This window comes from Eubalaena glacialis, chromosome 16, assembly GCF_028564815.1.
Source record: "Eubalaena glacialis isolate mEubGla1 chromosome 16, mEubGla1.1.hap2.+ XY, whole genome shotgun sequence".
NCBI classification, from domain to species: domain Eukaryota; kingdom Metazoa; phylum Chordata; class Mammalia; order Artiodactyla; family Balaenidae; genus Eubalaena; species Eubalaena glacialis.
Genome location: NC_083731.1, coordinates 90,101,561 through 90,116,976, shown reverse-complemented (window position 1 = coordinate 90,116,976; position 15,416 = coordinate 90,101,561). Strand labels below are relative to the sequence as shown.

General features: G+C 41.3%; 1 protein-coding gene across 1 annotated transcript in view; it reads right to left on the bottom strand.

Moving 5' to 3' along the window:
- Positions 1 to 14,037, bottom strand: part of PSPC1 (paraspeckle component 1) — a 59,607-nt gene extending 45,570 nt beyond the window's left edge. Inside the window, exons 1-2 of the mRNA XM_061171121.1 lie at positions 13,524 to 14,037; positions 6,953 to 7,254 (exon numbers count right to left, since the gene is read on the bottom strand). Coding sequence (XP_061027104.1) covers positions 6,953 to 7,254; positions 13,524 to 13,883 — 662 coding nt within the window. The 5' untranslated portion in view covers positions 13,884 to 14,037. The remainder of the gene's footprint in view (positions 1 to 6,952; positions 7,255 to 13,523) is intronic.
- Positions 14,038 to 15,416: the final 1,379 nt, after the last annotated feature.

The window sequence follows — 15,416 nt, the reverse complement described above, 5'->3', positions numbered from 1 at the left end:
GATGAGTGCTTATTTTTAGAGCATGGAGTCTATTCAAGGTGACAGAAAAATACATCAACCATGAACCTGCGTGAGCACCGCAGTTAACTTTTACAAAGCACGATGCAGAAGAGCGAGTACCCGACTCTCATCCTGTGTGTGTCGTCCTCATCCCCCCATCCCATCGCCTCAAATTCCCACCACCGCCCACCTGCCAGCCTCCCTCTGTGTCCAACCAGTCTTGTAAGGAAAAGTCTTTCTAAAACCTAAAATGAGACCTAAAAGATTACCAGCCAAGAAAAAGGGAAAGAGGGGGGGGCCAGAAGCAACACATTCAAGGAGGAAATGGGGTGGGGGGACAAGAAGAGTGGATGATGACGAATCTGACCTGGAAACCCTCCTTTATTGTTTTCCAAAGGAAGGGAAAGCTCACTGAGGAAAGACAAGAAAGAGAAGTAACTGGAGTACATGATATACTGATATTAAAATTTTCCTTGCTATCAGTCTCTCACCATGCAAACAGACTAAAATCTATTTATACTGTCTTCTGAACAGAGATGCTTGAGAGAGAAAAAAGTCACGGTTAATTTCTGAGGTGTTAACAGAGGAGCTAGAGAGGTGAAGGGGCTTTCGGGGTTCAGAATGCTTCCTTTTACAAATAAATAAAGGTCCAGAGATTAAGAGACTAAATCCTCCACTGTAGGGAAAGGAAAGACATAAAACAGTTATTTATAAAGTTATTCCTCGGCTAATGAAGACATTCTAGAGAGAAAATGAATTAGAAGCAGATGCGGAATACTTTGGGGTGATGAAGACAACGAGATTAGAAACCTCAGATAAAATGCGTGGGAACCCGAAAGAAAAGGGACTCACAGGCCTCATTCTCCAGGGTGAGACCTCGTGTCCAACATGTAAAAACAGAAAAATAAAGAATAAGTAAACACAGCCTCCAAGAGTACACACAACCCAGTGAGGTGTGAGAAAGCAGTCAAGAATTCCTGAGCCCACCCAGCCCACAGGAGGACCTAGTACTCTAAGAGGACCCAAAGGGGCCCAGGGACAAAATGAAGAAGATGCACTACATGGACCACTTAACCAGTGGAAGCCGTGGCAGGGCCACAAACATTCCAAGAGTAATAGAGTCAAGTAAGAACTACACCTGAACCGAGGCCAGCAATGACAGAAACCTGCACCCTCCACTTAAACACCACAAGGCCACCACCACCCTAGAGAAAACTCAGAAGAGACCTCAAGAGGAAAATGTACTGGGGCTTCCCCAGTGGCACAGTGGTTAAGAATCCACCTACCAATGCAGGGGACACGGGTTCGAGCCCTGGTCTGGGAAGATCCCACGTGCCACGGAGCAACTAGGCCCTTGCACCCCAACTACTGAGCCTGTGAGCCACAACTACTGAGCCCGCGTGCCACAACTACTGAGCCCGCGTGCCACAACTACTGAAGTCCGCACGCCTAGAACCTGTGCTCCACAACAAAAGAAGCCACCACAATGAGAAGCCTGTGCACCACAACGAACAGTAGCCCCCGCTCGCTGCAACTAGAGAAAGCCCGCAGGCAGCAACAAAGACCCAATGCATCCAAAAATAAATAAATAAAATTTAAAAAATAATAATAATGCCAATGTCATAACACTGACATTTTTGTCATTTGGGGAGCTAAAACAGATAAAAGGAAATAATAGATGTAAATAAATTCAATGTAAAAAAAATAAATTCAATGTGTGATTTTTGATTGCAAAAAATAAGTTATAAAACACATTACTAGGCAATGAGGAAACACAGTATTCAATTAAAATTAAATTTTAATATTCAATATTAAATAACAATATTGGATAAACATTGTTTCCTCAGTGTGACAATTATATTGTGGCTTTATTCATAGACGATACATGCCAAGTACTGTAATCAGGGGTCAAGTATGTTATCCATTGCTGACTCTTAAATGAATTAGCAAAGAAAAAAACAAATTTGTACATATAGTGAAAAAACTATGACAAAATGCTAACAATCAGTGAATGTAGATAACATTTATATTAACGTTAAAGGATTGTTTTAAAGGGAAAATATCTTTCTCTAAACTGAAATTAAAACAAGATACTTTTGGGGCTTCCCTGGTGGCGCAGTGGTTGAGAATCTGCCTGCCAATGCAGGGGACACGGGTTCGAGCCCTGGTCTGGGAGGATCCCACATGCCGCGGAGCAACTAGGCCCGTGAGCCACAGTTACTGAGCCTGCGCGTCTGGAGCCTGTGCTCCGCAACAAGAGAGGCCGCGATGGTGAGAGGCCCGCGCACCATGATGAAGAGTGGCCCCCACTTGCCGCAACTAGGGAAAGCCCTCGCACAGAAACGAAGACCCAACTCAGCCATAAATAAATAAATAAATAAAATTAAAAAAAAAAAAAAGTTAAGGATGTACCTCACATATCTTATTAAAAAAACAAGACATTTTTTCCTCCTTCTAAGGAAGCAACTCCAACATCATCTTTAGGGTATCAGTTGGAAAACAGTAAGAACAGACCACTATATCTTCATTTAAGTTAACCTGCAATGATCTTTAAAAAAACAAACAAAAAAAAAGGGAAAGGGAAAAAATTTGAAAAGTGAGCACCTATCATTATGCCTCCTCAATTCCTGTGAGCTCCAGGCATGAGCACCTCTGCTGCTCTAGGTGTGATTCTAATGTTTAAAGATGTGGACATACCTTTATTATCATAGGTGAAGCTTTTTAATTTCCCCTTTTTTCTATTTTTCTGCCTCTTTTGTAATTTCAAAACAGCATAGATATATAATTTACACATACTTTTGCATACTGTGTGGTAATCATTATATATACTGTGTACAAGGCCATTTACCTAAAGCCATGTGTAGTATACAACATTTTATGACAATTTAAAGGTATTTTCAAGAGAAATTTTGATTACACAAGATGTCTACATTTAGAAACTAAATCCCTATGATACCACTCCTATAAATCACTTGTATTACCTCAGATATCTGAGATACAGTCAGTCCATCAGTAAATATTTGATTACCTAACAGGTACCAAGACTGCAGTTGGGGCTAGGGATACAATGATAAACAATCCCTGAAAGTCTTCTCAGAGACCCACCCCCTCCAAAAAAATGAGTAAACAAAAGAACCATTTTAAGACCTAAGAAGAAAAAACGATGCTGTCAGAAAGAATAACAGAGGGGCCACTTTAGATAACGCAGTCCAGAAAATCCTCTCCATAAAGCGACACTTCAGCTGAGACCAACTATTCAAACAGCAGGGAGAAGAGCATCCTGAGCTCCATGAGAATGTTTACCAACAAAGGACCTGAGCAAGGAGAGTCTACAGAAAGAAGAAACCACTCCACCTGCAGCACAGTATAAGAAGCAAGGGAGGGCTTCCCTGGTGGCGCAGTGGTTGAGAGTCTGCCTGCCAATGCAGGGGACACGGGTTCGAGCCCTGGTCTGGGAGGATCCCACATGCTGCGGAGCAACTAGGCCCGTGAGCCACAATTACTGAGTCTGCGCATCTTGTGCTCCACAACAAGAGAGGCCGCGATAATGAGAGGCCCGCGCACCGCGATGAAGAGTGGCCCCCACTTGCCGCAACTAGGGAAAGCCCTCGCACAGAAACGAAGACCCAACACAGCCATAAATAAATAAATAAATAAATAAAATTAAAAAAAAAAAAAAAAAAGCAAGGGAGAGACTTTCCTGGTGGCACAGTGGTTACGAATCCGCCTGCCGACACAGGGAACGTGGGTTTGATCCATGGTCCTGAAGATAAGATCCCACATGCCGCAGAGCAACTAGGCCTGTGTGCCACAACTACTGAGCCCACACGCCTAGAGCCTCTGCTCTGCAAGAAGAGAAGCCACAGCAAAGAGAAGCCCGCGCACCACAATGAAGAGTAGCCCCCGCTCCCCGCAACTAAAGAAAGCCCGTGCACCGCAACGAAAACCCAATGCAGCCATAAATAAATAAATTTACTTAAAAAAAAAAAAAAAAGCAAGGGATTTGGCATCAGACTAAACTCCACCATTTATTTGCTGTGCAATCTTAAGCAAATTACTTAACATCTCTGGGCCAATTTTCTCACCTGAAAAATGGAACAAATAATAACCAGTGTTGTTCTGGAAATCTATGAAATAAGACACATAAAATGTTCAACACCTTGCCCATTCCCTCAAAATTGTTTATAAATTATTCTAAAAGCACCTGTAAGAAACAGTTAAATATTTACCAATGCCTGGCTATGACTTTAAAAAACAGCAATTAATCAAAGCCTACAGTGGAAAAAACATACTAACCACACACCTTGCCTACTGCTTTAGTCCTTGCCTTCCTTCACTCTTTAAGTAACTATTACAAGCTTACTATGTGGCCAAGAAATATTACAATACAAATGTTAGGATTATAGTGTTAAGCCAGACAAAGTCCCTGCCCTAGTGGAGCTTATATTCTACCGCAGAGAAAGACATGCAAGTTAACACTAAGTGCTATGAAGAAAAATAAATTGGAGAGTAAAGCATCAGGCTATTTTAAGATAAAACAGTCAGCTTCCCTGAGGAGATAACATCTTAGCAAAATGTGAATAAAATGCAAGAGCAAGGCCTGTGATGATCTGGAGAGAGAGCATCTCTAAGGAAAGGGAACAAGACCCAAGTCTCTGAGAGAACAAGTTGGCAGAGCTGTAATTCATGCTACATCTGCTATAAAACAGCTTTAGCACAAATGCTTAACTGTCAAAAACAAACTGAAAAATGCTTTACAAATCACCAAACGAAGCTCCTTGGGGCCAGGAAACAATTTTTTTACATTGTCTTTGTATCCAATTCCCCAAATCCTAAAATATTTGAATGATCCCAATCAACAGCACAAGTGCCAGAGGTGGGCACAGTATCAGATAAAAGAAATCAATTCAGTAATCAACTAAGGAACTTTTACACCAAATTCAGTCTGAAGACTAAGTAAGAATGCATATCCAGAGCTTTCTTGTGGGCAAACTGAAAGGAAAGACATGTTAATATGGCAACAGGTTTAATGACCATCATAATTACTTTAAAATATTTTTAAGTAAATGGAGAGATACATCACATTCGTGGATTGGAAAAGGTTGATAGAAGATGTTAATGTTCCCCAGAATGATCTGTAAACTCAAAGCAATTCCAATCAAAAGCCCAGCAGATTATAAACAGAAACTAACACACCATTGTAAAGCAATTATACTCCAATAAAGATGTTTAAAAAAAAAAAAAAGGCCCAGCAGAATTTTTTTTAATTGACAAGCTGATTTTAAAACCACTAAGGATATACAAAGAAATGATAATAACCAGAACAATTTTGCAAAAAGAATAAAGTTGGATGATACTATCTGACTTCAAAGCTTAGGATAAGGTAATTAAGAAAGTACAGTACTGGTGTAATAGACATACTGATCAATTAAACAGAAAAAAGAGTACAGATTTTTTTTCCAGTTTTTTGATAAAGGTAAAAGGTAACAAAGGGGAAATCATAATCTTTTCAATTAATAGTGCCAGAACACCCAGATATCTATGGTAAATAAATAGTTACCTCCCATCATACTCAATACGAATCACAGGTTTAAATAAAAAGCTACAAAATTTCTCAAGAAAACATGAGAAAGCTTTGCTACCTGAGGAAAGGCAAAGATATCATACAAGGATTCAAAAAGAACAAAGCATGAAAGAAAATAAATTAATAAACTGGACTTCACAAAATATAAAAACTTCTGCCTTTGAAAAACACTATTTAAAAAATTAAAAAGCAAACCACAGACTGGGAGAAATAGTCTTAATACAGACCTGTACCCAGATTTGTTAATAATGTAAGACAAACAAGTCAATTAAAAAACAGGCAAAAAATGTCAACAGACATTTCACAAAACACACAAAAATAGCCAAAAAGCACATGAAAAGATGCTCATCATTGGTCATTAGGAAAATAAAATTTAAACCACAATGAGACACCACTACACTCACTAGAATATCTAAAAGGCTGAAAATACGAAGTGCTGGTGAGGACATCATCAACTAGAACTCTCTCATTCATTGCTGGTGGGAATGTAAAATGGTACAAACATTTTGGAAAACAGTTTGGCAGTTTCCTATAAAGCTGAACATATGGTCATTTCCTCCTAAGTATTACCCAAGCCACATGAAAGCATAATGTTCACAACAGCTTTATTCACAATGGCCAGTAGTTGAAAGCAACTTGAACATCCACCCACAGGTCACTGGACAAAGTTGTAACTCGGCCATAAAAAGGAACAAAATACTGATACAGTGATATGGATGAAATCTCATAAACATGCTAAGCAAAACAAATCAGACATGAAAGAATACACACTATATAATTTCATTTCTATGAAGTACAAGAAAAGACAAAACTAATTTATAATAACAAAAAGATCAAGAGCGGTCTAGGCAGGGATAAGATGCTCTAGGCAGGGGTAAGAGGTGGGGAGTCACTGCAAAAGGACACAAAGGAACTTTTGTTGGATGCTGGAAATGTTCTATATCTTGACTGTGGTAGTAGGTTACATGACTACATACATACATTTTTAAAAACTCACTGAGCTCTACATGCAAAATTGGGTGCATTTTAACATATGTAAATTATACTTCAAAGTTGATTAAAATGTCATTCATTCATTAAACGTAACATTTTGCTTTGCACACAGTAGACGTTCAGTAAGTTGAACAAAAATTGTAATACAAAACATTCCTGAGATTCATGTAGAATGGATCAGCACACTGAAGTTTGAATAAAGTATGACTCCTGACGGTACATAAATATACCCTATTTGTATTCACTGAGTATTTACTCAACACCTACTTACCACATGCCAAGGCAACATACAGAATGCACTACAAAGAAAGAAGTGAGAACAGAGAGAAGCCCATGTGTAACCGTATAGAAGAATGACAAGACGTTTAAACTCACGTTGTTAGCAAGAATGCCCCATCACCACATCTCTCCAGAGCCTTTCGTGCAGGAGGTTTTGCTGCGAATTCCACAAAGCCTTTTCCCGTAGCTCTACCACGGTCATCCACGACAACCACAGCTTTCTCTACAGGACCAAACTGGGAAAATGCTTGCTCTAGAAGCTCATTGGAGACAACCGGAGAGAGGTTCTTGACAGTTAAGGCTGCTCCATGTGTAGCAAAACGAATTCGGAGAGGTCTGCTCTTCAAAATGGTGCCATCCAGCTCTGCTTTTGCAATTTCAGCCAGCGTTCTGGACTCCTTTTTAGGAAGAAAAAAATCACCTTTTAAAAATTACAGTAACAAAAAATTTTAAATAGTGGTTTGTTTCTAGGGAGGAGAGCTGGGCAGCTTTAGAAAATGACTGATAAGGTCATTTTGTTTTTGCGTCTTTCAATGATGGTATCACATGCATTTTATTAATATTTTAAAGATAATTAATTTTAAACATTTTAAGTAGAAAGTTCCAACCTCAATGTCATGTAAAAAGTCATCACTTAAAGATGATCTACTCATAAACAAATTACCAGCTATTAAATATTCAAAGTAGTATCTTTTATAAATCTCCTACATGTATTAAAAGAAACACATAATTACTTTTTGAGACCGATTACCAGTTACTAGAAACTATTACTGAAAATATATTAATTCTCTATACACTCCATGGTTCTGATATTTGTATCTTAATAAAGCGTACCACCTCTCCAATGCCAGACAAATCCCTTTCCATTTTTATTTCCATTTCTCTTTTATATTATCTGTAAAAAACTACTATCAGGTGTTATTAATCACCTCTTCTGAAATACTTTAATGGGCCACACATTTCTCACCATTACAGTGAGAGAAGCAAACACACATTCATGGGCTGTAAGAGTTCTCTCCCAAAAAAAGAGTTCTCTCCATTATACAGAAAAGTGCACATACACTTATTATAAACTAGAAAATATGTTCATTGCTGAAACTACAAGTTAAGAGAACTTCCTTCTTGAAGAATTCAAAGTTGGTATAAAACATAGGCATCTAAAACAACAAACTAGTAAACTTACTACAAGTATGTTCTTTTTGTGCTGTGAAAACTTCCCTGCAAAAACTGAAATAGGCTTTATATGCATTTGTGAGAAAAGTACAAATGTACTTTCTTACGAAATCTTAAGGTCACAATAGCTTTTTATTCAATCCCTAAAATGTTCACAACAGTTTTAAATTACTGCACTTAAGCAAAAATCTACCTACAGAACTAATTTTACAAAGACAAATGAACCTAACCTTTTTATAGATATTCAAAATGGCCATTTTGTTTATTACTCTTAACTTAGTAACAGTAGTAGTAGTACCAGCAAACATTTCACGAATATCTAACAAGGGATATGTCCTTTGCAGCTAAGATGTCATGTAATCCAGCAACTCTGAGAGGCAGATTTTAGGAATAGAGTCTTGAATTAAAATGCTGTCACACACATAACTGCGAATGGGAAGAAACGTGAGGAAATTTCATGGGGTGATGATAACATCTTGATCTAAAATCATGAAACCATACACTTAAAATTTGTGCATTTCATTATATGTAGATTTCAAATACCTTAAAAAACAATATTGGACTCTAGTTAATGATAAGCATGCTGAAGTGTTTAAGATTCATGGACTGATGGACGGATGGAGATAAGAGATAAAGAGATATGTGAAAAAAAACACAGCAAAATTTAATTGTAGAATCTAGGTGTTCAGTGTATGAATGTTCATTTCTATACTCTGAAATTATTCATAATAGTATGTTTGCGGGCAGGGGAATAGAGAGAGCCTGGTGAGGACTTTGTAAAACTGTCAAGTGTTTCTAGAGGGCATCTCCTGTTCAGATTCAATCAGACATAGCGACAATGTCACGTATCTTCTTTTTTTCAGGATGAGCAAGAAATCTCCATTTTTATGTTAAATCAAGTACTTTTTTACTGTTGGCAACAAATTCAATTTTTAATACTTTCTGGCCAAATAAAATGTTTATGCTGTCAGGAATTTTCAATGCCACAGTCCATCTTCAAAGCTTATACTTTTTATGGTTTTAAATGGTTCTACGTCAGGGTTCCCCAACCTCAGCACTAGTGACATTAGGGGCAAGATAATTCTTATTGTGGAGGGCTGTCCCGTGCATTGTAGGATGTTTACGCTAGTAGAACCACCCCCCAGTTTGACCACCAAAAATGTCTCCAGACATTGCCAAATGTCCCCTAGGAAGCAAAACCACTCCATGTGAGAACCACTGCTCTAAATGTGTAGCAAAGTAACTGTAAAGTCAATTAAAATTATGTATTTGAAATAAACCAAAGATTTCTTTACTTCATAGCTCCCGATGACAAGATAACTTTTATTAAGTGGTTACTACATGCCAGCCATTCATTCCTCCCCCCATATATATATATATACACACACACACGTGTGTGCGCACTATCTTTCATTGTCCTTACCAACAATCTAATAAAGTGGGTTTTGTTAGTATCCTCACTTCGCATATGGGGAAACAGGCTTATAAAGGTTCAAAGTAACTTGTCCAAGTTCACACACAAATGCTGATTTCAATCTATACAAAATTCACAACCTCCATCAATACACCATAAATACAGCCTTCCAGCTGGTATCCCTGCATCACTCTTCATAAAACGTAAAACTACAGGTTCTTAACTGAAAGGAATACAAAAAACAAACAAAAAGAAACTGACATGACTACCCCCAAACAGAGACTGCTTCAACTAGGGTCTAATGACTTCCACTGGCTCCACTTTCACTTTCCAACAGCTCTTTCCAAAGCACATGATCTTTTCTCCCATTGTTTACTAACGGTGAAAATTCCCCACCGCAAGAGTACTAATAAGTTAATAAGTATAAGGAAATACACTGACGCAAAATGAAAAAATCCTTGCAGTCATTCAGTAAAGTTGCTTAAGTAGCCTGCAGTACATTCATACTGTGAAATACAATGTGGTCATTAAAAAGAATCTAGTGCCATAGTGATCATGTTTAGTAAATGTACTAAGGTAGGGAAGATCTGCTAATGTTAGAATTGTAATTAAGAGAATGTCCCTGAAATAAAAGATGACTTCAAACTATATGCTGGGCAGGCCCATTACATTCTCTGCTACGTCTCCTCTAATATTTGAACGTTCTATAAGATGCACATATCATTTCATAATTAAACATGAAAAAGCACTAGAGGTGGGGGTTTAGTCCCCAATGACTGACTAAAAGTAAATTCAGTTGATTTTAATTCTTTAATTAGAACAATGGTTCTCAAACTTTAACAAGTATCAGAATAACATCGAAGGGTGGTTAAATCTCAAAATTGCTGGGCCCCAACCCCAAATTTTCTGATTCAGTAGATCAAGGGTGAGGCCCTAGAATTTGCTTTTCTAACAAATTCCCAGTTAACAATTTTTGAGATGGTTTAGGGTCAGCATTGCTAGCATGAATGGCAGGGAAAATAATTTAAGTGGACTTCTGCTTACACTAGGAAGAGATCTGAAGTTACTGGATGGGGACCAACCACACTTTTGTGAATCACTGCTCCAGAAATCTGGTTTACTAAAGCTAAAAGTAGGGGAAAATAAAAGCAGAAACCAAGTTCCAGTCAAACTAATGACAGTTTTAACTACAGTAAACTTGCTTTAAAATGAACTAGAACTTTTCAGTTAATTTATCCAATCTAAATTGTCAGTAACCATCCAAAACCTAAAAAGCAGCGTCTGGGTCTAAAATTCCACAAAATGTGTCCAAAATACACACAGTCTTTCTCATCGCTCATGTACCATGGACTCACAATACGGGTTAGAACCTCACAAGTAGCTGACACTTAAATTCTTTTCCCCACCATTACATACAAGGAATGCTGACCCTACACCATCTCAAAAATGTTGCCTCACCTCATCAATTAACTGGAAAACTACAATTAACTAGAAATAAATTAAACATTAACTACTGAACAAGTAAAAAGAATTCCTAAAAACACAAATCAGATCAAATTATACCACTATTTTAGAGCCATTACACCACCAGTACACACTATAGCCACCATACCATTACTTATATTCAGATCAAGTATGCACTATGATTTTTCTAAGTAGAAAAAAAATACATAATAACTCAGAAATATTTAAAGCTCTTAAATCTACCTGTTAAACACAGAGTTCGGATTAAACAGTAAAATTATCCATGAAGTAAATCTCATAAACTAAATTCTAATTTCCAACTGACAAATTTTTAACATTCCTACACAAAAATTTAAGGTGATGGAGTCTAGAGGAGCATATCTCAAAGGAGCGGACAACAGCAGCCCTTCTCACCTCCCCATTTCATAATCCCATAATTTTTTTAAAGAAAAGAAAAGCGAGGACCTGTATTTTCCAATAGAGTAGCCACAAACCACATGTGGCTATTTAAATTAAGAATAAAAATAGTGTGAAAAAAATAAAAATAAAAATGGGGAAACTGAGAAAAAAATTACCAAAAAAATTAATTAATTAAGAATAAATAAAATTTAAAAGTCAACTCCTCAGCCGCAACAGCCACATTGCAAGTGTTGAACACTCACATATGGCCAGTGGCTATTCTATTGGACAGTGCAGACACACTGAGGGAGGAAGAATTTTTAGTAGCTTTAAAATTAGGAAGGAAAAAGATTTTTCCACATCAAAAAAAAAATGTTTATTGGCTTAAGTGTAAGGCTTCCAAAACAGGGAAATGCAGCCTTACCATTCTTCCTCCAGAATGTCGACTTCAAAATAGAACAAGATGGTGCCAGAGGCCAAAGATTGTGAAAATGTTAAATAACACCCTTCTGGAAAGTTTACTAAAAGTTGCCTATAATACGTTATTGTAGAAGCCTAAAACCCTAACTTCCTTTATTTTAAGATAAATTTTGGATTTACGTTAAAAATAATTTTAGCAAGTGAAAGGCTGTTTCTCTAATGTCCAAAGGATAATTAAACATACTTACAATTTTATGTTCAAAATGCCAATTATTAAACTTGAATTTTAAGAAAATGTCTAACCCTTCTTTTGAAGCCATTTAGATCTTCAAATGTTCTAATACTAGTGTCCCTGAATTATAATCAGTTTTCTCTACATATTAAAATTTTGCCTTTGTCTACTCACGGAGAGAACTCGATTTTGAAAGTTTAAGTTCCAAAAAGAAAGCTTCGGGAAACTGCAATGAACATAAAATTTGAGGATCAAACTAGAAGGACAACAGACACAAAACCCACTTATTTATATAAGACGGCCTCCCTCTAAGAAAGATATTCTGTTGGGGGAAAAAAAAGCCATCTAAACACGAATTACATTAACGCTGTATAAGTGACACTGTGAGCACAAAGCACACAGAAAAACCTAATAAAGTAGCTCTTTTGTCCTGTAAGTGTAAACTCACTGCTCAAAATTTTTTTAAAGATAATTAGGGAGGCACAGTTTATGCATGATGTCGGAAAACCTATTAAGGTTTAGACTGAAAAGGGGTAAAATATGTGCTATTCTAGTATCACAATGTATAAGCGAGACATAAAATAGCGGTAAGTCCTGGTGGGAAGCACCCTCACACGAGGCACGCGCTGAGGGGAGGAGAGGGGAGACGAGGGGAGGCGAGGGGAGACGAGGAGAAGGGAGACGAGGGGAGGCAAGGGGAGAGGAGGAGAGGGGAGACGAGGGGAGGAGAGGGGAGAGGAGGGGAGGGGAAGCGAGGGGAGAGGAGGAGAGGGGAGACGAGGGGAGGAGAGGGGAGGAGAGGGGAGGAGAGGGGAGGCGAGGGGAGGCGAGGGGAGGCGAGGGGAGACGAGGGGAGGCGAGGGGAGACGAGGGGAGGCGAGGGGAGGCGAGGGGAGAGGAGGAGAGGGGAGACGAGGGGAGGCGAGGGGAGAGGAGGAGAGGGGAGACGAGGGGAGACGAGGGGAGGCGAGGGGAGGCGAGGGGAGAGGAGGAGAGGGGAGACGAGGGGAGGCGAGGGGAGAGGAGGAGAGGGGAGACGAGGGGAGGGGAAGGGAGGAGAGGGGAGAGGAGAGGAAGGGAAGGGAGGAGAGGGGAAGCGAGGGGAGGGGAAGCGAGGGGAGGGGAAGCGAGGGGAGGAGAGGGGAGGCGAGGGGAGGCGAGGGGAGGGGAGGGGAGGCGAGGGGAAGGGAGGCGAGGGGAGGCGAGGGGAGAGGAGGAGAGGGGAGACGAGGGGAGGCGAGGGGAGAGGAGGAGAGGGGAGACGAGGGGAGACGAGGGGAGGCGAGGGGAGAGGAGGAGAGGGGAGAGGAGGGGAGGGGAGGGGAAGGGAGGAGAAGGGAGAGGAGGGGAAGGGAAAGGAGGAGAGGGGAAGCGAGGGGAGGGGAAGCGAGGGGAGGGGAAGCGAGGGGAGGGGAAGCGAGGGGAGGGGAAGCGAGGGGAGGGGAAGCGAGGGGAGGAGAGGGGGGGCGAGGGGAGGGGGGGCAAGGAGAGGGGAGGGGGCAGGGGGCGGGGGGAGGGGGAGGGGAGGGGAGGGACGACCTCTCGGCCCCCCGGCCGCCCCTCACCAGGCGGATGAAGCCGAAGCCGCGGTCGCGGTTGATGAACACCTCGCTGGGCTCGCCGTAGCGCTCGAACAGCCGCTTGAAGTCGTCCTCGGTGATGTCCGTGGGCAGGTTCCCCACGAAGAGGCGGCAGCGCTGCGTGTACGTCTTCTCACCCGGCTTGAGGAAGCTCTTGATGTCGATGGTGAAGCCGCCCTCCTCGGCCGGCCGGTCCTCGGCGGGCACGGCGGGCGCGGGCGGCTCGCCGGGAAGGGCGAGCGCCATGGCCGCCGGCTCGCCCTCGCCGGCCGCCGACTCCAGAGCGCGGAGGCGCGCCGGGTTCTTCTCGATGCGCACTTGCTTCAGGTTTCCTCTCAGCATCATCTCAGCGCGTGCCCCCCAGGACCCGGCCTAGAGCTCGACCTGCGTGTCGATGTCCGCGCACAGAACCGGGGTCGGGAAGGACGCGCTCGAGGACGCCGCCAGCCCGCCGCCCGCACTCACGCCCCGGCCGCTCGCCCAAGATGGCGCCGCCACAACCGCGGTGGGAAGGAGAGACGCCGCACAAGCCCCGCCCCTCCGCCAAAGCCGCGCCGGGGCCAACGCGCCTGCGTACTGCTGCGCCCACGGCGCCCTGGTGGCGCGCGCATGCGCACCGCTCTGCGCGCGTCCCTGTTCGCAGCCTTCCCACGGCTGAGAGGAAGGCAGATCCCTAACCCCGTAGGTAACGGTGATGTTGGAAGTTGCAGCAGTGTGTGAAAACGCAGTGATTCGGGAAATATCCACATTCTCTTAGATGCCCAGCTCAATTTTCAATGACAGCAGAAAGTGAAAACTTGCAGATTTTATACATAGCATTGAATAACGAGGTATTTCCCAGTAATTGAAACAAGTAAAAACACATTTCTGCCCTTTTCAAGAGCAAGTTTTTATTATATTTCCTAATGAAAAATCCAATTCTATAACATAATTGTGATGTTGATTATTCACCTCAAAGAAGGACTCCGTGAACACCTATGGACCACACCCTAGGACAGGGTCATCAAACGTTTTCTGCAAAGCGCCAGATGGCAAATATTTTAAGACCTTCAAGCCATAATCTGGGTCGGCCAAACTACTCAGTTCTGCCCAGTACCGCTCCTGGCACGTGGTAGGTCTTCATTGAGTATTAAAAAGAAATGAATTCACAGTCACTTTACAAAACCGTTCAGCAGTTTCTCGCGAACTTAAACAAATGCTTACTTTAGAACAGCAATCCCTCTCCTATTCATCCAACTGAAATGAAAACTTGTGTTCACAAAAAAACCTGCATGAAAATGTTCATAGGGCTTTATTTGTAATCAACGAAAACTGGAAACAACCCAAATGTCCAACTGATGAATAGACTAACAGTGGTACATTCATATAATAGAATATATTCAGCAGTAAAAAGGAATAAACTCCTGATAGACGCAATAATGTGACTCAAAGGCTACATACCGAATATATGACATTCTGGAAAACTAGCTACAGAACACAGATCAGTGGTTGCCAGGAGCTGGGAGGTAGGGAGGGGTTGACTAAGTAGAGATACAGAGAAATTTTTGGAAAGATAGAAGTACATCTTGGGACTTCCCTGGCAGACCAGTGCTTAGGACTCCACGCTTTCATTGCCGTGGCCCCGGGTTCAATCCCTGGTTGGGGAACTGAGATCCTCCCCACCTCACTCACAGCTGATATTGTCAAATTTATTAATTTCACCAAAAAAAAAGGCACAGTAAATAAAATTGTCTCATTCTATCAGCACCAAATCAACCAACCTAATTCCATATGTAGCCACATGCGCTGCCTTCCCTCCTGTTACAATGAATGAATGGTCAAAAATCCCCTCTTAGGCCAAACCACTGGATGGCAGGTTTCAAGTGCTTTGCTTCTACA